The 24,614-nt window shown below is 31.0% G+C and overlaps 1 protein-coding gene across 1 annotated transcript; it reads right to left on the bottom strand.

Moving 5' to 3' along the window:
- Positions 1-2,742: 2,742 nt before the first annotated feature.
- Positions 2,743-23,640, bottom strand: LOC140443444 (cathepsin L-like peptidase). Its single transcript, XM_072534706.1, has 3 exons — positions 23,303-23,640; positions 10,205-10,546; positions 2,743-3,388 (listed from the first exon to the last, which is right to left on the bottom strand). The coding sequence occupies exons 1-3, from the start codon at positions 23,390-23,392 to the stop codon at positions 2,849-2,851; spliced, it is 972 nt and encodes a 323-aa protein (XP_072390807.1). The 5' UTR covers positions 23,393-23,640; the 3' UTR covers positions 2,743-2,848.
- Between the last annotated feature and the right edge of the window lie 974 nt (positions 23,641-24,614).

Here is a 24,614-nt window from a genome sequence, read left to right as displayed (position 1 = left end):
AAATACAAAAACGTACAAGACGACCACGATGAAGAACCACCAGCAAAAAAACGGGGGAGGTGCCATTGTTGTGGAAGGAGCAAAAATAGAATTACAACAATATCTTGCAACAAATGTAATAGAATGGTTTGTAAAGAGCACTCTGTTACAATTTGTGCAAATTGTAATTTAGTAGACGCAAACGAGGAAGAAAACGAAAGTGAATAGCACACATATTCTCAAATATGTTCATTTGTGAATGATTATTTAATCCTAGTTTTTAGATTTATATACTAGTTTTATAATATTTTTAATGTTAAGCTAATATACAAGAATCTCAAAAAGGTTATTTTTAGAGAAAAAGAAGTGGTTGAGTTTTTGTTCTTATATTTGTTGCTAATCTTTATATTTTCGTTATGTATTATTTTTTATGTTAAGACATTCTGTTAAATATATGCCTACATTTATTATATACAATATATGTACTAAAAATACCTAGTTGTGGCTTTTATTTGCGTTTTTAGTCGGTGGTGTACAGAATACACCGCGCACGTAGTTATGACTAATGGAGGGGTACCCGTAGTTAAAGGTTAAGAATGTCGAGAATTATTGCATGTCATTTTAGTTAAATTTGACAGTTGCAGTATTTCTAATTGAAAATAATTTAATAATTTTAATATTAGTCTTTGTTCTTTCTCGATATATCTCGGCATATTTAAAATATTTTTATGACAATAAATACAAAATTAAATTTTCACTATAAAATGTCTGATAATACTAACCTGGAATGACAATTATTTCATTAGTTGACGTTGTGAAAGTACTGTCAAGATCGAGACCTTCTGCGTCAAATTATATTTATGCGCATCATTGATTGGATATCTATTTAGCGTATTCTAAACTGTAACCAATTATACATCCGTAAGTAGAATTAGCTTTACGATAAATAATTTTCTAAGTTCTATGTATAATAATCACAGACTCACGTTTTTTTCTGTCACTTCTAGCTTAATGTGTTAGAGAGAATTCGATCAACTATGACGCACTAAAAGAAGGGTTTGGGACGAACTATACATATGTAAGATAATGAGTAAGAGAGAGGCATAAGATATATTTTCTCTCTCTTCCTCTCTCGAGAATAAAAATGTTCCTTTTGTATATATATTTAATATTATAAATATATTATATTATATACAATATTATATATATATAATATAATATAATATAATATATATTAATATTATTATTTATGTGATATGTTTTGTATTATTTATTAAATGTTCATAATTATTTTAGGCTTTTGTATTTCAAAATAATCACTGTACGACAGATAACTGTCAATTTTGAAATCCGTTAATATCATGTCTAATTGACAAATCTTTTACGTGTTTGGTTCATACGCTGGTGTACGTGAGTTCGAATCCCAATACAAATTTCCTTTTTTATTTTTGAAATATTTAAAAACCTCACGTTAATGTTATTAAATATATGTAATATACGCAAAAATGCTAAATTTTAAAATAAAATGAAAATTTACAACATAATCCGAGTTGTTGTTTTTTTTTTATCTTCGTAAAGTAAGTTATGTATATTGGCAGTTTTAAATACTTATGAATGTTGCATTTTAATTTGTATCGTATCATTATATTGAATTATGTTGCAGTGTATTGTATTGTCATTTTTATATTAATAAAAAAATAAACAATGAATTTTACTGCAGAGTATGTGTAAATAATTTTTTTGCATTCAACTCCTTTTATACATATATGAAAATAAAAATATATATTTTCATTAAAATACTGATACAATCCTTCATTTACTATACTCTTTTTACAGGTCAAATGTTTATATACAGCAAACAATGCACCATATACCTATATACCTAATTCTTTTTCTCTTTCTGCTCTCTTTTACCTATAGCATTAAATATGTAATGATTGTGCAGATTGACTGCCATATAAATTTGTAACGGCGAACGCGTGTATAGAAGTATAACTTCTACCGGCAGTCCCACTGGACTGCCATACCCGTTTTTTATTTTCACACGTCTTTTCCCTACGTAAAAAGTGAAGAAGGGAATAGTGTTTTCAAAGATGAACTGTAGATGCAGGTCGAAATAAAAGGTTATTCCTAGTATCGTTTAATAGCTTCTGGTAAGAGGTATCTGTAGTTTAAAACTCTTTAGTGCACGTCTTTGATATTGATGAAGATTTAACAGCCAGAATTCAATCAAATTCACGTTAGCAAGTGCCATACAGTCAGTCGCAACATTCTAATATTTTGTAAACAACAGAAGGAAGACTGTTCAGTATAAAAAAATATATTATACATTTTAAACTTAAGTTTAATTACAAATTTGGCACTCATTTTTCATGCTTTGGTAGCATGGACACTATTTTTCTAGAATCCACCAAGAAATTGTTTTTAAAACAAACTGGAGTAGTTTGCGGACAGGAGGTAACGAAGGATGGAGTAAAACAGAGGTTAGGATTCTAATTCTACTTAAATATTAAGCTTTTTTTGCTGGTAAATTCCATTAAACATTTACTTACAATTTTCATACAGAGTTAGCAGATAGAGCATATTGTATGGAGTAAAAATTTTTATATTTATTAAATTGTTTATTTAATGTTACCTCCTATTTTTGATGTATTTTTTACATTCGAATATACATTGAATTATCACAAAACATATTAAATTCAACTCGATTTCAAATCGATTTATTCTTCGACATATTTTTTAATGAGACCAATCTGTAGAATATGCTTTTAAGTAGATTTATTGATTAATGTTATTTTTATTTTTCTTAGAACAGAAGCCTAAAACAGTACATAGAACTAAGACATTTATTTCATTATTTACAATACAATTAGATCAAATAAATTGCACTACCCGTGAGACCACAATAATTATCATGTCTAGTTCTAGCTACTTTCATGTAGCCATTTTCTCCCCATAATGTGCCCCACGAATTTTTAATAAGCCAATAATCGACCCCGTTTTCTGTACCATAACCCACAAGAACCAATGCGTGGTTTATCGTTTCTGAACATTTTCGGTTATACCATACTCCTTCTGAGTAAAGCCTTAATCTACCGTCCACGTACATACCAACTAATACGGGACCTGTTTCCTCCACGGCTTTTTTTAATCCTTCTGTCCCATTTATATACTGATAAGATTTAAAATCGATGTGTGTTTTATTAGTTGAAGGTTTACAAGCCATCTGTTTATCTTTATAGGGATATTCAGCTTCCGTACTTACACCATTTTTTTGTATGTAAGTAAGGGCGTCTTCTGGAAGTCCTCCCAAACACGAATTCTTATAAAAACAATCGACGACATTTTGTTCGCTGAGGGATATTAGCTTTCCGGTTTTTCTGAAGTGGTAGCTCTCTAAAACGCCGACCTAAAAAAGTCTTACATAAGTTACATAATCTAGGGATAAACGGTTGTTACATTAAGTAATATTGGTTCTTTTTCAAGTCTTGAGCACGGTTATGTTAAACTGAATTCTCTTAATGATTTTTGTAAATTTTCTGGGATATGTAGGTGCAATATTAAAAAAATATATATTACTATTAGCTATATATAAATTTTTTACAAAAATATTGTAAAATTGATTCTACTTGAAGATTGTGATATATTATTAAAATAATTTTTGTCTAGAGTTTCGTAGTACTTCAAGTTTTGCTTTAAAAAAAACTCCATTTTAATGGTAATAACATTATAACTAAAGCTCGGATTTATAGGCAACAAAAATTGAAGAAAAAGGCGCCTATATAGGCAAAGATTTTTATTAAAAAAGGCAGGAATATTAACATTTAGGCAAAATATAGGCAATAAAGGAATATAACTTATTGTTTATTGTACAAAGTGAATTAACGTAATATTAACTTAAGGCAGGTATATTTACACATCATAATAATAAAATTAGTATAAATAAACTACTAACTAAATAACTGTAAATTAATAATTAAACATTGTAACCACTTAAAATTTTATCATTAATAGAAACAACTAAATATTTTTCAATATTTTCGGTCTTAAAACTATGTCTTCGATCACTTAAAATTAATTTGTACATTGAAAACGAACGTTCGACATCGACAGATGTAATTGAAGCATATTTCAGAGCGGATAATAAATCTGGCATAATTTGAAATTCCTCGGAAAATGTCCCATTCAAAACTTTAGCAACATTAGATAAAAACGAAAAACCTTCATTCTTGGAAAAACCAACATATTTCATTTTTTTTAAATTAATTGACCGTTACTCCAGGTGCCGATTTAATTTTTGTCTTTAAATTATCTATTAATTTTACTGACTCACATAAATTTATCTCTTGTTTTTCTAATAAGGCAATTGTGATAACTATTAATTTATAATTGTCATTGATATAAGGGAGTTCCTGTTTCAATTTGGGATTTTTTAATATTTTTTTGCTCCTCGAATGGCTTCGGAAATATCATCATCAAATTCTGACATAACTAATTCTATTTCATTCCAGTGTTCAAAGTAAAAAAAAACTGCTTCGAGCCAGGTTCCCCACCTTGTAATTACTGGTTTAGGTGGCAAAGGGACACCGGGAAGTCTTATTTTATATATTTGCACCCTAAACGGAGCCTTTACAAAAACTTTTTTCATAAAATTTATAAAATTATTTACCAACGGAAACAGATTTCTTATTTCTTCAGCAATTCTATTTACCCCGTGGGCTACACAAGTGCAATGAATTAAATTAGGATAAAAAATCTTTAAATTAACAGCAGCTTTTAACATATATGCCGCAGCATCTGAAAGCATTAAAACTATTTTATTCACTGGTATAGCGTTGGGTAAAAAGAGGTTTGTTAAACTATCTTGTATAAATCGTCTAATTGTTAAATTGTTTGTTTTTTCCAATTCTTTAACGGCAACTAAATAAGGTTTTCTCGCAAAGTTTTCGTTCAAAATTCCAATCATTAAATTAGCTATATACCTGCCGCATACATCTGTCGTTGCATCCACGATAAGATATTTTTCGAAAAGGCATTTGAAACTAGGGTTATTAAGTTTATATAGAGGAATGTTGGATGCAATCATCATCTGGCATAAATCAAATTTAAATGCGTCTTCCTCCTTTTTTTTTGAACTGCTTAAACTATCCCGCAGAGATATTTGGGCTAACTTAGAGGAATTTAATTTTTCCAAATTACGTTTATGAAGTGGGGTTCCACAATGCTGGTCAAAAAAGTACTTTTTTCTACTTAAAATCTGAGAATTTAAAAAAAAAATAATTAGAATTCTAAAACCGCTTTAGAATTTAGTTATGTTGTGGGACGAGAAAAAAAGAGAAAAAATAAAACTTACCGATTTGCCGCATGGTTTACAAAATGCTCCATCTCCTTCTACAGAAAGTTCCGAATAAGGTGCGATCTATAGCCTTAATTTAGATGTCATCTTTTCACACAAATGTCTAAAACGTTTTAAAACGTGTTCTTTGCTTTTCGATATACGCAATAAAACTAAACTAGGATATAGCAATTTGTGACTAAACTCTGATACAGTAACCGACTGGACAACTGATAATAAACTAATAAAGCTTAGGGACTTCCAAATAGTTAACCCTCAAGTCTCGATCAGGTACATTTTCCTAAAAATCTATTATATAAACAAACCATTGATATTTTATTATTGACCCAAAATTTTATTATAAAATGGTTGAGTAATAGAATAATATCATGGGTGGTACCATGAAATTTTAAAAAAGGCACAAATAGGCGGAATTTACGAAAAAAGGCAAAAAGTGCAAAAAACAATTATAATAGGCAAAATAGGCAAAAAAGGCATTTTGCCTATAATCCGAGCTTTAATTATAACCCACAGTAATTGACAATGTTAGTCGTATTATTTTAAAATTGATGATTTCCCATGTTCAGAGAGAAACATTTTGGCTAAAAGAAAAAGTCAATTTTCGTGACTTGCGATAGGAACTTAATCTGGCAATTAATATTTATACCTGGCAGGTAACAAATCAACTAACTGAAGTAATTTCATAACATTTAAAAGGGAAATTCCCAGTGGCTGGCTGTATACCATACTTTAAAAAACTTACAATGAAGTAAAAACTTCTTTTTGTAAAATGGTATAATTATTCTTATAATTTCATATAATAATATATAATATATAATAAATTTAAATAAAATTAAACAAAATTAAACAAAATTAAATAAAATTAAATTAAATAAATTAAATAGTGTTCTGAAGCTATTTTCTTGTGGCATCCTAAAGCAGTTACTATTTGAATTGGAAATAAGCCACAATTTAAATTTAGCATAAGTTTATTGACGTTTCCATTTCCACTTCGGAAATTGTTCTCAAAATATAAAACGTTTTGGATTTATTTTTATTTAAACACATTTAAACAGGAATAAGGTAATGCTTAAACTTCCTGGAAAACCTTGAAAAGAATCAGAAGAAATATAATTATATGAGAGTCATCCGATAATAGCTCAAAAATGGAGTAAGATATATTTGGCAGGAAATAACCACAGTGGAACTATAAGGTCGTACAAGGCTCAATGGGATTCTCTGTATCTTTTCAATGGTCTATTATATCGGAAGTGGGAAAGTCCGGATAGAGTACGTATAGTCCATGGTTGTGTCGAAACCCAAATTGATAATCTGGAAGTAAGTGCATAATTTCTGCTATAGATTTCAGCTTTTCTACATATATTTTCTCAAAAACTTTGGAGATGATTGGAAGCAAATTAATCGGGTTATAGGAGGTGATTTCTTGTAATTTTTTACCTGGATTAGGAATCAATATTATTAGTGCTACTTTCCAGATCCTTAAGGAGTGTCTCAGTTTGAGGTCAGCATTGAATATATATGTCATTAATTTAAAGCATTTTTATGTAAATACTTGTAGCACTCTACCTGTGGTAAAATTATATCCCGGGACTTTCTTAATATTGAGTTCATTTACGATTATATTTCTGGTTTCACTTACTGTAATTTTTTTTATCGGTAAGTCCATTTGGAATGGTGCGTTCAGTGTTTCTTCTAGTTCTTTATCTTCTGAGTATTGCTCTGGATCGTATAAATAGAATATTTTTGTAGATATTTAATAAAGACTTCTTTTTCTTTGTCATTATTTGCCCACGTATTTCCATTTCTGATTGGTGGCTTAAACTGTTACAGGCGTTTAAGTTTTTTTGTGGCCCTCCATAGTGCATAAGCTGAGGCTTCCGTTGAGGTTAAAAATTCTAGATAATTCTGAATATTTTCGTTGCTCTATAATATTTGTTTCTATTTTCTGTTCTTACTGACAGAGGTATTTCGTTTATGTCATCTTTATGACATATTGTTGGGGTTACGCTCCACGTTGCTCGTTGTATTTTTGTCATTAGATCCTTAATCGCTATGTACATATCTGTTTTTGTTTTAAGTACTATATTCAATGATATTAGGTTATCTAAGTTATTCCTGTAATCTTCCTAGTTTTTTTTTTTTTTATTACATAACCGTGGAGACGTATTTTTGTTTAGGATTTTTGAATATACTGTAATTATTATCGGGGAATGATCGAAGGACAGGTCATAAGACCAGTTACCTTGCATTTTTTTGTCTCTAATCCTTTGATAACTGCGAAGTCCAGCAAGTCTGGAAGTCTTATTTCGAACAGTTGGATAATTTCTTTTAGACAAGGGCTTCTCCAGCGATTCATCAATTACTATATCACGTTTAGACAGTACCTGACGAACATACTTTAATTTAGTTATACGACACTTAAATTTATTTTTATTAAACTTACTCCTTTTTCCTTTGCCCTTGTTAAAACTTGTCTTAAAATTCTGTTACGTTTTTGCCTAGAGCTGGCAAAGACTATAATATCTTCAATATAAATTTTTATTCCATGTCTGCTTTTAACTACCTCACTAAAAGTTCTATAAAATACCTCCGAGGCCACTTCCACCCCGCAAGGAAGTCTTAAAAATCTGTATCTTCCTTAAAGTATTCCAAAAGTTATTAAAAATAAAGCATTTTCTGTTAAAACAATAGACTAGAAACCTTTATTTACATCTAATATCAAAATACATTGAGACCCAGCCAAATTACTTGTTATCTTTTCAAATGGTGATAATTTAAACTTCTCCCTCAATAAATCATTATTGAAATTTTGTGGATCTAAACAAGTTCTAATTCCATTAGCTTTTTTCACCAAAACTATAGGATTTCCAAACTCTGTTGGCTTAGCTTTTACAATAACATTCTCATTGATTCTCATTTTATCTAACTTATGACCTACTGCTGAACGATTTGTTCAGCTGATTTACATATTTAAATAGTTTTTGCTAATGTTAAATCATTTTCTCGAAGTAACCTTTCTTTTGTTTTCTTCTCTTTAATTCCTATCACTATTCGATCTTTAATGAGTCTGTTATGCCTGATTTCCTCAACGATACCTAAATATTTAAGAATTACCTAAGTGGGTTAGGTACTTCCTAACTCTAAAATGAAGTTCACCATAGGCTAAGAATTGTCTAAACCGATTAAGCATTACCTTATTTAGGATACCTTTTGCGATCTAACTAACATTTTAGGTATTACTTGTAGTTGATTTTGACGGGAGTACTTGTGAAGTTTGTCAATAATTTGGTTTTTACGTTAACTTTTGTGTTGTTATTCTGTAGTTAGTTGTATTTCTGTATTATTTAATAATAATAAGTGTTGCTTTCTGCTAAAACAGAAGGAAGACCTCGAGTTATCAAGAATCGACCAAATTATTTTAAAACTTCGGACGATGTGATCTAGTAAACTTCCCAAGTTCTCAAATGTACTCCGCACATTCTATTGTACCCACATTGATTGAAAACCCAACAAATATAAAAAGTAAAGCTATGACATCTTATTCTTATTTTAATTTATCAACAATAGTTCAAATTTTAATTTTATTTGTTAAACGCTATTGTTCCTAAGTATTGACTTGTTCTTGATGTGCCTATCCGTTACGAATGTTGACGATCATCATGGCAATCTTTATCTTATCTGCAGCAGCGCGAAAGAGCTGCACAGATGTTGTATTGAACCAGATTCTGAGGTTCTGTAACCAAGATGTTCTTCTTCTTCCTGGACCTTATTTTACAAATATTTTTTCCTTGCAGGATGGCTTAAAGGAGAGCATATCTGGATTCATTTCGCATAATATGTCCGAAAAATTGTATCTTTCGAGATTTGATGGTGGTCAGTAGTACGTCTCGGTTCTTATTTATTCTTCTGAGTACCTTCTCATATGTGACTCGGTCAGTCCACGTGATCTTAAGTATTCTCCGATGTAGCCACATCTCAAATCCTTCCAGTTTTCAGCACACATCTTAGCTGATATTTTTTGTCAAGGTTCACGATTTAATACCATAAAAAGGACAGAGAATATGTAGCATCGCAGCATTCTTACTTTTGTATCAAGAGAGAGGTTGTGACTCTTGAAGAAGGCCCCCATCCGATTGATGGTGGATCTAGCTTTTCCGATGCGTGCTTTAATCTCCTGCTTGTTGGTCCATTCTTCATTTATAATGGTGCCGAGGTAGTTGTAGTGCGTCACTCTTTCTACAGGGGATTGGTTGACATAGGGTTGACCTTCTGTTTTCCTTAAGTATTGACTAAGTATTGACTTAGGAAGTTCCTTTCGATAATAATTACTTCCGAAGGCAACTCTTTAGGTATCGTTGGTGAAATCGGGCATTAATGTAATTATGTATATTATTATATATTAACATACTTGTTATATATATATATATATATATATATATATATATATATATATATATATATATATATATATATATATATATATATATATATATATATATATTTATTAATATACTTGTTAGCACCGAATTTTTACATGCTTGTTAAGTCAAAAGTTTTACTTTTAAACCGTATTATATCTTTAATAAAATGTTTTTTAGTCCATATAATTTCTTGAAAAAAGCATGGATTTCCTGCCGAAACGTCGAAAAAAAAATGTAAAAATGTCTTAGTATTAAAACAATTTTTTTTACAAGAAGGGTATATTATAATTTTATTTACAAAATTAATAGTCCGCAAAAGTGTAAACTTTGTTTTCCAGCTAATAACAAGGGTATGGGTATTAATAAATAAAAAAAACGTAATATGATAGTCATAAGCGATCTCAAAGGTTAAACTGTTCTGAAATAAAATTTCTGAAAATAAACTTACTGCACTAAATATCCAACATGAACCACATATTCCTTGATTTTTCACAGGGGTAATGGCACCTTCTTTTCTCCAATCTACATAGACCTTGGTTAAATTTCTATCTATATGACGGTTCTTCCAGCTTTTTGGATATATATTCATTACTCCAGGTCTACTTAGCTGATATTTTTTGTCAAATTGTCTTTTACTTAAATCTGCAAAAACAGTTATACGTTGCTTATACGTTTCTAAACCTTCCTCATATCGGTTATTGTGATGGCGGATTTCCTTCAGGTTATCCTTGAAGGCGCTAAATCTCTTCTTTTCTTCAACCTTATCCTTATATGTTTTGTTGTACTTGATCTGCAATAGAAATAAAGTGATTTATGACGATTGAGTTAAATTCAGACAAGAAGAATATGTAGATAACATACAGTACACTAATTTTAATATTATTGTTAATTAACATCTTTATATTCCACTATTATCGAAGATTGGATATCATCAAAACTTGTTTAATTTTCATTTAGGTAAAAGAAAGAAATAATGGACTTACTTACAATCAATTTATTTTATCTTGGACGACCGGTTTCACATACTACAATTTGCTATGCATCATCAGGTCTCTGGAATGGCATCTTATAAAATATAGGCTAAAATATAAATTGCTACTGTAAGGGTACTGTCAGGTAAAAAATAAAAAATTATGCCAATATTAAATGAGCACAGTTTTAACGGTGCACTGTGTTTAAGAATTTTATAACGTTACTTACATGCCTATACAAGGAATGTAGTAATATCTACGTGAAATCATACTGTAAACTCTGGTATAGTTGGATGTTGTCTGAAGAACGTTAAAATAACAACCAGAAAGAAAAAGAATACTGTTGATTTAATTGTTTGTCAAAATTTTTGGTAATATTTTTAATGGTTTAGTTATTGTAGGGATGTATTTTCAAATAAGTGTTATTTATTTAATTTAATTTTTTAAAAGTATTGAAAAAGGCAAAAATGCAAATTTTTGCCCCTTAAAATATTTCTTTTAGGCAAAAAATGGTTCAAATATCTCTTAAAAAAAAAATCCTCTCTTAATAATTGTAATGTAGTGCACCAACCACAAACATTTTATATTAAATGTGTGTGTTGTCTTGATCTGTATATGAATGAATTTTTATTTTGTTTTATATACAGGGTGGTCCTTAAGTAATTGTACAAAAAGAAACCGTAAATCTTGCACTTTAAAATATTACGATTTAAGCCAACTTGATTTAATAAAATGTTTATATTAAGAAAGATACAGGGTGTTAAAGTGGAAATTTAAAATTTTATTTTTCGCCATTACTTTTACGTTTATAAATATTTTTGGACAATAATTTACAGTCGGATGCTTTTGAGTAGGATAAATTATAATATTATACATACTTTAATGTAACTAGTAGAGGGCGCCACATACGCCACAAGTGTGGCATAAATTTGCGCTTAATTTTTTGCTCTTTAAGTTAGCTCTATTTGTGTTAAAAAATTTAAAATATACATTATTTTTACAAAGAAAAGGTATACTTCTTAGTAACCTGAAAATTCAACTGTTTTCGAGATAATCGCATTTTATAAGACAGCTGCATAATAACTCTTAGTTTGATATTTTGTGCGGTAAAGCACTGAATACCTGCAAATAAGCATAATTCATAGTTTATTCTTATTAAAACAACTCAAAGATGATAATGTAAGATCACAAAATGCTTTGTTATGGGTGCTAAATATCTTATTGGAGAAAATATTCTTCATCTTCTTCTTTAGGTGCCGTGACCGTATTCAGGCGTTAGCCGTTATCATGTTTACAATTTCCCTTTTCTATCTCTTCTTAAGTTTCTATAATGGCGTTGTATTACTTTTTCTGTATTGTAAAATGCTGAAAACCCAAAATATGTGGTTTATGCAAGATGGTACACCAACAAATTCTAGAGAAAATGCAGTTAGAACATACTTAAATACAACTTTTCTGAACGTTGGATTGGTCGTGGTAGTCATATTCCTTGACAATGTGGTGAGATATTGATATAATTATATAATTCATAAAAAATCCGAAAAGAATACTTATTATTCATTAGGTAAATTGTTTATCCATTTTTATTAGGACAAATAGAAACGAGAGCACAGGTTTTGAATAACACATATGTGTCTTGTTTCATAATACTTTTGCTACAAATCTAACCTTAAAGACTCAGCATTTTTACAAAAACATCATCGTTGACCTAATAAACGATATTGTTATAATTATAGTAAACACATAGGCAATTTAGTTCAGCATAATATTAGTTCGTTAGTAAATCATAATACTCCATTTGTTCGAGATGTAATTATAGTTACTCGTAAGCTGTAATGTAATCATATAAATAAGTAATGTCATCGATAGGTTATTCCGTGTGTATATAAGTAACGAATGAATGAGATACATCAGAGTTTAATAGATTATTTAAACTCTGCGACAAATAAGATGTGGTTCCATAATATACCATAAAATTTGGATATGTATCCAAAAGAATATATTCATCCATTATACATTATAGCCACCACGTAGCCCAGAATTTAATCCGTTTGATTTTGGTGTATGGGGCGCATTAAAATAACGTGTCTATAAGAATCCCATTCGAAACCAAGTATGGGAAGTCTAATAATATAGGATAAATTTGGGGGTGAAGACACCATTCTAATAATATATGATAATTTATTATTGGAAGCTGTAATTAAATCTAATATACCCCTCTAATGAATTGTCTCCACTCTGATAATATGCTGTCACCATTGTAGAAGACGTCCGTTTCAATCTCCTTATCAATGCCTCTACAATCCTTAGGGGATACTTATCCCTGCGAGCGGGGCAAGGCTTACTGGCTCCACTAGTCTGAACTGACTGGTTTCGCCCTCGCGGATTTACAAGAGGGTAGAGAAATCTTTTTGGGAAGGAAGGGGATCAAGGACTTCTCGGTCTCAGGTCCTGCAAAGGGTGAGAGGCTATGGGCTTACGTTAGAAGCCGGAGCACTGCATAGCGAAATGTGTATCTCTTCTAGTCTCGACCTGTAACGGCTAGGAATAACAAAACAAATTTCGAATTTACAATGTATTAACTAGACTGTACATTACAAATATCAGTTATGACAAAAATGTTCGCTCAGGCGCGAAGGAAGACGAGAAGAAACCAGCAAGGAATTAAAGATCAGACAATTACCGTATTATTAGATATACCTGGGGTTAGTATATAGAGATCTTAGTTACCTCTGCGTATCTAGGCTCTAGCTAGGGAATACGCCTCCAGTCTACCGGGATTTGAGATTTCGTACCTTCGAATCTCCAGTTGCCGACACTTTATACGTCACACTACCCCGTCGAGTTAATTAACGCGTCCACTATCTGCGTACCTCCCGATCTCCACACTATCGCGTGGAGCTGCTGCGTGAAAACTTCCCACTAACTCCGCTGTCGCGTGGGGCCCTCAGGCGCCGCGCTACTACTGACTGCCGACCAACTTCTGCCTGGTTTTTATGTATCGCCAACTTCTACCTTAGATTCTTTATGTCACGTATTCCATGTGTTAAACTGGATCACGCTATGTAAAAACTTCTTACTTAGCACAATTCTTCTCACTTGTTTAACAATTCTTACCTTGTATTAATTTCCAACAAGGTCTAAGTGTCGTAATTTTTTTAAACATTCAGGCTTGTGTTAAACTGGGTCAATCGTTTTGTTTTTACTTTGGAATGTATACGTTAAACTGTGTCGAATTTAATCTTTATTAATTTGGAATATATAATAATTACTTAAATAATTATTACTCTTTACTAGGCTAATTACCTCTTAATTTTTCCTTCTTTATTTCCTTGCTGTTTACATTACAGAAGAAATAAACACTGCAGCAGTTTCTTTAGAACCAATGATGATATTTAATATGAGACGATCTTTTATGGAATATATTGACAAATGAATTAAAGAAAATGGTAGACATAAGTAGACACTTACTTTAACAAAAAGTTATGTTATTTAGTTTAACTATTTCTTAATTTGGTTTGTAAACAAAATGTTTTGATTATGAATTTAATTTAACATAAAACGTAAAATGTTTGATGTAAAATCCTATTATTCTGTTATTTTGTCAAATCCTATTATTAATTATCCTGCTGATATATTTATTTTATTTAATATTTCGTTAACTATTAACTTTAGTTAAAGGTATTTTATACCAAAATTCAGAAGTATTAATGTTTTTGTCTATTTTTTCTTCGTTGCCTGGAGTAATTGCCTTAAATCAGAATTATGCAGCTGATTTGTAAAGTGCGATTATCTCGAAAACTGTTAAGTTTTAAAGTTATTAACAGCTATACCTTTTTTTTGTTCAAATTATGTATCCTTAATATTTTTTGTCCCAAATACAGGTACAAAGATACAAAGTGTGCATCAAATTATAATTTTTTATATTTAAAAGTACTCAGATGTAAATTTTTATACATAAATGTTTACAAACATGAAAATTATAGCGAAAAATAAAATTTTAAATTTGCACTTTCACATCTTGTATATTTCTTAATATCAACATTTTATAGAAGCAATTTCGCTTAAACCGTAATATTTTAAAGTGTAGAATCTACTGTTTCTTTTTGTACAATTACTTTAGGACCACTCTGCATATTTTTTATCATCTGACCGTATAATTCCAATTTTCCACCAAAACTTAATTTTCGAGCTCCAATTTTTGTTTGTTTTCAATATAGTATCCACCTTGTATAACTTACACATCCATAAAAACATAATGTTTATTTTTCATTGTAAATATAATGTATTACTTAAAAAAAATAAAATTACAAATAGCACATAGTTGGAAATATATCTCTACAATAAATAAAAATAACTTTGTATAATATATTACTAAAAATTTTGACAATTAAACATATCAATAGTACTCTTTTTCTTTCTAGTTGTTATCTTATCGTTCTTTTCAAGAACTTTCCAATATTTTTCAAATTGCAGTAAAGCCGATGACCATCAGACCCTAATTATAGCGTATGCTTTTACGTAGATATAACTACATTCTTTGTATCGGCATATAAGCAACATTTATAAAATTCTTAAAAACTATGCAACTTTAGAACTGTGCACATATTATAATATTGGCATAATTTATTATTTTTTTACCTGATAGTACCCTAATAGTGGCAATATATATTTTAATATTTAAGTTATCTTTTCAGAGACCTAACGATGCATCGCAAATTGAAGTATGTGAAACCTGTCGTCCAAGGTAGAATAAATTAATTGTAAGTGTATTATTTATTTCTTTTAGCTAAATTTAAATTGACTCACACGTGCAATTCATTCATTAACTTTTAATTTTGTTTACAGCTATTTTAAACAGCCCATAAATGGGGCTGTCAAACGAATTTTATTGTACTTACTGCTACAAGATGTCTTTCCTAAAACAAAGTATATACAACGTTAACCTTTCGTTGCTCACCTATAGTCTCTGAGATCGACAGCACCGAAATTTACCGAAAACCGCCGCGCGTCAATCCGTTTCGATCCAAAGGCGGTGCATCGCAGTACTGCAGTAGCTTCTTGGACTGACATCTTCTATTAAGCGTAACAGGAGTCATAGACTGTGTGATTTTTTTCCGATGGAATCAAAACCGGGAATCCCGTCTCTGGGACCCAGGTTAGTTAACCTGTTATTTTTCTATTATAAAATTCTTACTACAGTTCTCTTTTTGGCGTTTACTTTTAGTAGAATAACGTCACTTTTTGTTACAGCATATTTTTCATGGCAATGGGTGATTATAAATAAAACAAGAGACAATTCAAGTACTATGGAATGAGTTGTAGGATGAGAGTCTTTTTTTTGAGGAAGTCAAAACCACAATACGGACACTGAAGAAGAATTTGAAGAAAAATAATACAAAAATAATTTTGACGAAAAAAGCCGTCTTTGCAGAATTCTATATTTTGACTAACTAAATGAAGCAGTTTTATGAAGAATTAAAAACCCTGCTAAAATATACTAGGAAAAATGAGCCTACTATTCTCTCAGTGTAGCTGAACAAGTATTGCCTCTATTGGTTATTGTATCATCACCATAAGGTTTACACCATTGAAAACATTTATAAATTTGCAGTAATAAAGTCACAAATTTACAATTAATTAAATATTGTCTGTATATTAATATATAAATAACGTTATCTTAGTATTTATTTAGTATAAATAGATTTGTTAATAGTTCAAAATTTGTATATTTTTACAAACACTTAAGTTGAATGCATATATTACAAACATTTTACTAGCTTATTATGTATATTTTCTGAACGAAAATATATTAACCTATATATAACTTCATACGATAATATATACTTTTTATTTATTATACCAATTTATATAATTACAGAGTTTATTTGTCTTCTTCTTGCAGTACCGTCTCCTATCGGAGGTTGGCTACCATCACAGCAATCTTTACTTTGTTGGCTGCAGCTCTGAACAACTGTATTGAACTGCACCCATACCACTCCCTTAAATTTCGCAACCAGGAAATCCTCCTACGTCCCACATTTCTCTTTCCCGAGATTTTTCCTTGGATTATGAGTCTAAGCAGAGAGTACTTTTCTCCTCTTATTATGTGTACCAGATATTCCAGTTTTTTCGTTTGTATGGTTTTTATGACTTCGCATTCCTTCCTCATCTTCAGCAGAACATCTTGATTTGTTACTCTTTCTGTCCATGGTATTTTCCACATTCTCCTGTAGCACCACATCTCGAATGCCTCAATGTTTTTGATCTTTATCTTTTTCAGTGTCCAGGCTTCCATGCCGTACAGCAGAACGGAGAAAACATAGCACCTTAACATTCTCGTTCTTAAGATTATATTTATGTGCCGGCTGCATAGAAACTTTTTTATTTTGACAAACGATTGTCTCGCTATCTCTATTCGCCTCTTGATTTCTCTTGTTTGGTCATTAGTATCAGTGAAGCAAACCCCTAAATATTTGTAGGACGTAACTCTTTCAACTGGCTGATTATTTATGGTTAAATTCACATTGGTGTATAGCTTCTTTGTTACAATCATGAATTTGGTCTTTTTGATGTTCAGTTTTGGACCATACTTATTGGTATGGGTGTTTATGTTTTCCATCAAAAACTGTAAATTTGTTAGGTTATCTGTTACTATTAGCGTGTCGTCAGCGTATCGTGTATTGTTAATTAACTCTCCGTTAATGTTCATACCAATGTTTTGCTCTAGGAGCGCTTCTTGACATATTGTTTCGCTATATATATTGAATAATAGTGGAGAAAGCACACAACCCTTACGCACACCTCGACGAATCTCAATTTCTTTAGTTGACTCATTATCAACTTTTATTTTTGCTGTTTGTCCCCAGTACAACCTGGATATGATGTTAATGTCGCGACTGTCGATGTTTTTGCTTGTTAGGATTTCATACAGCTTTTGGTGTCTGACTTTATCGAAGGCCTTCTCAAAATCTACGAAACCTACGTAGAGGTCTTGGTTTACATCCAAACATCTTTGCATTAACACACTCAGACCAAACAAAGCTTCCGTGTTCCCAGTCCACCTCTGAATCCAAACTGTGTGGCGCTTATGTCCTCTTCTAATTTATTAAATATTCTTTTGTGAATTATTTTTAGAAATACTTTTAGTGTGTGGCTCATCAATGTTATAGTTCTGTGGTCTGAACACTTTCTGGCGTTATTCGTTTTCGGGATTGTGACAAAAGTAGAGGAGAGCCATTTCTTTGGTATGATGCCTGTTCTATAAATTGTGTTAAAGAGGTTCAGCATTATTTCAAGTGCGTCGTCGTCTATTAGTTTTAACAATTCTACAGGAATTTCGTCTGGTCCTGCAGCTTTACCCCCTTTTGTGTTGCTTATAGCATATTCTACCTCGCTTTTTAGGATTTCAGGCCCTGTTGTGTCGTCTGTAGGTTCTGCCACTGCTATTTCTGGTCTTTCGTCTGCAAAAAGTTCTTCAATGTATTCTGTCCATCTTGCCAGTTTTTCATTAAAATCTGTAATTATTTTACCTTTTTTGTCCTTTACTATGGATGCTTGTTTCACTTTTTTACCTGATCTTTTTATGCATGTTAAAGCTATCGTACTTTCTATCATATTCTTCTATTTCCTTGCAGTTGTCCAGAACCCAGTTCTCTTTGGCTTCTCTAATTTTTCTCTTAATTTCACGGTTCACTTCTATGTATTTTTTCTTGTTGGTTTTATTTCTTCGCCTTTCCTCCATGAGATGCAAAATTTCGTTTGTCATCCATTCCTTTTTCTTAATTTTGCTTGGAGCTAACGAGCCTTCACCTGCTGTCATAAGCCCTTTCTATCTCCATCCATTTATTCTCTACATTGCCTGTGTTCCTATTTTTTGCAGCGATGTTTCTAAGATTGTTGTTTACCTGTTCTCTTGTCCTTTCCAGTATAGTTGCGTTTTTCAGTTTCTTAACGTCTATCTTTTGTTTAACTGCAATTTTCTGTAGTTTCTTGAATCTTATATTTACTACAGCCACCACCGGAATGTGATCCGATTCTATATCAGTGCCTGGATAGGTATTTGTAGACGTTGTAACAACATATGGAATTTAATTTACAGTGATTATTACATAAAAGTTTCTTTCTATATAAATTAGATCTTATAACTGCTTATCCACAGTTCACATTGATTCTCTTTATGATTTTGACTCGAAATTGAATAAAAAGTGCAACCACTTTTAATGTTACTGTAGCAGTTTGCGATGCAACAAATATAATTATAAGTTATAAAAACCTTACAGTGATGATAAATTTGACCGATATGAGCGCTTTAAATGTGACGTATATCCCTTTCCGTCAGCTGCATAGAACGCATAATTTTAGGTGATTTTAATGCCAAAATAGAAAAAGGTATAGTCAAATACGTTGTTGGTGAGTATGATTTTTGAGAACGTAATAAGCAAGTCAATGCCTTAATACAATTCTGCCAAGAATAAAATCTCACCATAAAAATACTTGGTTGAGACTGCCACACAGTAACCTCTATACCTGGCATTCCCACGGCATACTGAATTAAATATCGCAGAAACCAAATAGACTTCATACTTATCCAAGATAGAGTTGGAAATGGAATTCATGGTTTTAAGACATATCTCAGTACTAACTTTGATTTAGACCACAACTTTGTCATGGAAAATTTAAATTTCCGATTAGAAAATTAACAAGAAACGAACTAAAGCAGTTGATATTATTAAACTTTAGAAAGTGCCTTAATAGATAGAGGGTTAAAAATACAGTAAACGAGAAACTATTAGCTATACATACATAATTTTAGAACAAATATTGCTAAGGTTGGCCTATACAGGCCGAAAGAATAAAGAATTGATGAACCAAGAAATATTACAAATGATGTACATGATAAGATTATTCAGGAACAGAGATTGAACTATATAGGTACATTACAGTGGACAAACATATAAGAAAGAAGATTATTATAAAAATGCACAAGAACAATGGTTGACTACTAGGTGATTAGAGGTGGAGGAATTAGAATAAAAACACAATTAATTTGCTATGCAAAAAAGCCACAGCTTGATATTGCAAGATGATAACAGAGTTTTCTTTACCTAAATTGGATGATATTGCCGTAGACAACTATAGTTTCAACAAGACGGTGTTACGTGTCATACAGCTAGTGAAACAATTCAATTCTGCATGGTCGTGTGCTCTCTAGTTTCGACGATCACCATTGGATTTCATTTTGTTGAGTTATTGGATGTCGAAGGCCTATACCAACAAGCCTATAACCACCCGTGCAATAAAGGAGAAAATACAACGCTGCATCAACGAGATTCAAACACATTTATGCAAAATCGTAATAGAAATTATCGACAAAATAGTATAAATGTGCTAGCAAAGCCTTAAATGCTATTTCTTGCGCAATTTTTCGGACACTCTTTATCACTTCTATAAAAGCTAACCAAGTATTATCTACAAACAGATTCACAAAATCACAATCAATAAATCAATTTAAATCATTTAAATGAAGAATGAAGATACGAAGCCCAAGCACACTTTCCAAGGGACATCAATATGTTTACGTTCATATAAGTAGTCGAATATCCAAGCATGCAGTAAATCACCAAATCCATATCTCATTAATTTAGTAAAATATTTCTTTCAATCGTTTCAAATGTTCTCTTTAAGTCACTCAATTCAAGAACCTTTTTCATTAGAAATTGTATGGAGTAGTAATAGGACGCAGTTCGTTAGCGTTGATAGTATTTGTTATCTTAGGAATGAGAACTATAGTATTAAGCCACAACTTACTATAAGTTAAGCATGAAATTGAATCTAGTGAAAAAAATGACCGCAATAGTTTGTAAACTCGCTAACCCTGTTTTTAGAAATAAGAACCTCAACATATTTTTAAGTAAGAAAGCCTTTTTACAATACAGAACACAACAAACACAACAGACATACAACCACTATAAACGAATCAGACATGAAACGAATACTTTACTTAGACAAATAAAAAAGGAACACTGGCAGAGTTTTTCAAAACAGATGGAACACGATTTCTACGGAACACAAAAAGAAATATGGAGAATGATCACAGGACAATGAAAAGAGATGAACGAACTAATAAAAATGAAACACATTTAGAAGGAAACACGGGTAGACTACTTTCAATCCCTATTTGCTAAAGCTGACGATAATGAACCACCAACACCAGAGGTGACGACAAACGAAGAAATAAATATTGAGGAGGAAGAGGTAAAGGATGCATTAAGGAAATTATAAAATAGAAAATCACCAGGAGAGGACAGAATACCGAACGAACTCCTAAAGTACGGAGGACCAGATCTGACCAAACAACTATTAAAACTAATCTAAAAAATAATAGAACAAAACAGAATTCCTCAAAAATGGAGATCAAGCATCCTAATACCTCTCTTCAAAAAGAGAGATAAATCGGACCCGGAAAATTACAGAGTAATTAATTTCTTAAACACAACACTAAAATTAACAAACAAAGTGATAACAAATAAATTGAATAAAATTATAACAATAGCAGAAGAGCAACAAGGTTTTAGGTCAGGAAGATCATGCACCGACGCTATATTTATGATGAGACAAGTGCAAGAGAAATCATTAGAATACAACAAACCGGCATATCTATGTTTCGTGGAACTTACAAAGGCATTTGATCGGGTCAAATTAAAAGACGTTATCCACTTATTGTATGCAAGAGAGATACCTCTAGCAATAATCAAAACGATCGAAAATATCTACCAAAACAACACAATAAAAGTAAAAGTAGAAGAAGAACTAGCCGACTCTACTGAAGCTGGCAATGGGATAAGACAGGGCGATTCCCTGAGTCCTCTATTGTTCAACCTGATTATGGACGAAATAATGAAAAAAGTAAGAACTAAAAAAGGATCCCAAATGGAAGAAAAACAACTTAAAATAATCTGCTATGCAGACGACGCAATACTACTCTCTCAAAGTGAAGATGATTAACAACATATGCTGCACCAACTTAGTATAACCGCCAGAAAATTTAACATGTTAATTTCCCCAAAAAAAGATAAAGTGCATGGTTACAACAGCAAATTTACTAAGATTTAAATTGGAGCTGGAAGGTCAGATAATAGAACAAGTGATGGAGTTTAGTTACGGAAAGCTCGAAACCGAAGTGGAAGATCAAGTGAATAGAGCAAACAGAGCCGCAGGCTGCCTAAATGAAACAATATGGAGAAATGAAAATATCGGGAAAGAAACGAAAGTCAGAATTTACAAAACAGTCATCAGACCAATAATGACATACCCAACAGAAACAAGACCTGACACAGAGAGGACAAAAAGGATGTTAGAAACAGCAGAGATGAAAACACTTAGAAAAATTGATGGTAAGATACTATGGGACAGAGCTAGAAGTACAGATATACGATGTAGATGCAAGGCGGAGAACATCAAGAACTGGGTAAGAAATGGAAGAGTAGAATGAATCGATCATATAAGCCGAATAACAACAAAGAGAGTAGTAAAGACGGTAAGAGACGGTTCCCCAATAGGAAGACGAGCAGTAGGAAGACCACGAAAACAATGGAACGACAACTTACTGGAGGCACATTGAAAAACAGACAGAGTCATGTCTATATAAAAAGAAGAAGAACATAATTTTGCAATTGTTTCCAGATAATTCTTAACCCGAATCCTTACTTAGAAAAATCATCTTCAACACATTATCTGTTATAATTAACACACAAGAACAACCTCTTTAAAATACAGATGTTATGAAAGTTAGCTCCGATTCTCGTTCACAAACTAACAATACCAAATGTTGAAATTGCTTATAAAAACATTGTAGTTGTGAAATCTCTACACAAGTCTTTAAAAGACAAAGTACCAAACTGGTGGTAACAAAGTAATTGTTCAAAACACATCGAGTATTTAGTCAAAAAGATTGTTTCCCGAGATGACATTTATTTTTCAAGAATAAGAAATCATTAATAAAATGACAGATACCAAAAATTTAAGCAATTTATACTCACTATTCTTCACTTTAGATCACTACAAATCTATTAATAAAGACAATTCATCCTCTATAATATAAGTGTCCATTATATAGGTAAGTGATATATAATATCTCTTCTACTTCATAAAATAAGTCTTCTTTTGCATGTTCTTTTTCAAAAAATCCAGCGACAATCGGGTATACTACCTACATTACATATGTTATCATTCTAAGATCAACATCCAACGTTCTGTAGTTTAAGTTGGTAACTAAGAATTCGCAAACAATTGTTTTGTTTATGAATAAGTATAAGTATAACCTAAAACTGTTACAATATGACTACACTTTTACAATTTCTGCTTAAATGTTTGTCTAAAAAAGTTTTTTAAATATTTGCTTTGTGTAAAAAAGTTTTTTAAAACAATTGTTTGGATATTTTTCACTATTATTTGTAGAAGCCAGATGAGAAAACACTTGACAACTAATCTCAATTAGTGTAAGACACAAAATAATGTTTTGTTCTTGAATTTGTATATACTTATAAATATGTTAAAAAATGTGTTAAACTTACTTTAAAGTTGTTCCAATCATCTTTTACTCCACAGATCGCCTCATTAAAAAGCGAACAAAAGATTACCGTTGCGATTAATACTGTTTTCATGGTGACCTCTGCTTTAAATAATTAAACTAAAACGTAGAATTTCGTTCACGAAGTCAACTGCCGACTTGCAAATTTTAAAAGTTCGATTAAACGTTACAATCACGAAGAGTATCGAATCATCCACCCCATCGGTACAGTAGTTATAAAACACAAAAAGATCATTGATTAATTCTTGTATGGAACTATCGATAATATGTCAAAGAATGTAGTAAGAATTACTAAGTCCTATCACGAATAGCTACTATAAAAGTAAAAGATTAGCAAGCGTTTTATGAATCAATGTTTATTTTTATTTAATTGATACAGATAATGGCTAAAATGCGTAGTTCATGGAAAATACATTTTAGGAAAATAATATTTTTATACGTTTATCAAAATAATCTCTTCAATAAATAAATCAATCGCTTCGTTTAAATGATTGTAGTAACTTCGTAAGTTTTAAAAAACAAATTCAACAAAATTAAAATTTATTATACTGGATACATTTTTTAAAGAGTTCTGGCGTCAAACTCTGGACTCTAGAGTTATTAGTGGTGTATACATGTTTATATAATTCATATATAATAATTAAATTTATTTTAAAATATTAATGTCTTGGGAATATTTTAGTAATTGTTGTAATTACTAAAATTTTCTCCTAAGATTGAGCATTAATTTTACCTAAGGGAAGTTTCTGAACAACTTAAAGTTTATGGGCTAGTCCTTATTGCAGACCGGGTAGATTGTGCATGCCAACTTCTTTAAGACCTTCAGAGCTCTTGCACGAGATTGGCCTTAAAACGTATGGCACGCAAATTGAACAAGTGTATAACTATATATATATATATATATATATATATATATATATATATATATATATATATATATATATATATATATATATATATATATATATATATATATTGTTATGATATGTAAAATCGAGAAAAATATTGGGTTGATTAAAATATTTCAAAGTTCAAAAACATTAAAATAATTCAGATAAGTAAGATATAACCAACAGACATTTCGAAGAAGGAAAGTTATTAAATTCTTGGATTACCTGTACTAAACAAAATGTAAGCTATACATAAATTATTTCTTTGTTATACTTGAGTGACCCGCATAATTTTAAGTGAAATCCAAAGACAATTGAACCGGGTTTTCCAAAAACATTAATGCAGTGATTAGAGACAATAGAAGAGATTTTAGAAAGAGGTTTTTGTTAGTTTTTAAGAATTAT

This window comes from Diabrotica undecimpunctata, chromosome 6 (assembly GCF_040954645.1).
Source record: "Diabrotica undecimpunctata isolate CICGRU chromosome 6, icDiaUnde3, whole genome shotgun sequence".
NCBI lineage: Eukaryota > Metazoa > Arthropoda > Insecta > Coleoptera > Chrysomelidae > Diabrotica > Diabrotica undecimpunctata.
This window is presented reverse-complemented; position numbering and strand designations above follow the sequence as displayed.

Coding starts and splice junctions, on each gene's coding strand:
- LOC140443444 (XM_072534706.1), bottom strand. CDS start 23,392: ATGAAAACAGTATTAATCGCAACGGTAATCTTTTGTTCGCTTTTTAAT. Junction 10,547..23,302: donor ATGATTGGAACAACTTTAAA/GTAAGTTTAACA, acceptor TTTCTATTGCAG/ATCAAGTACAACAAAACATA. Junction 3,389..10,204: donor CATGTTGGATATTTAGTGCA/GTAAGTTTATTT, acceptor AGACTTTTTTAG/GTCGGCGTTTTAGAGAGCTA.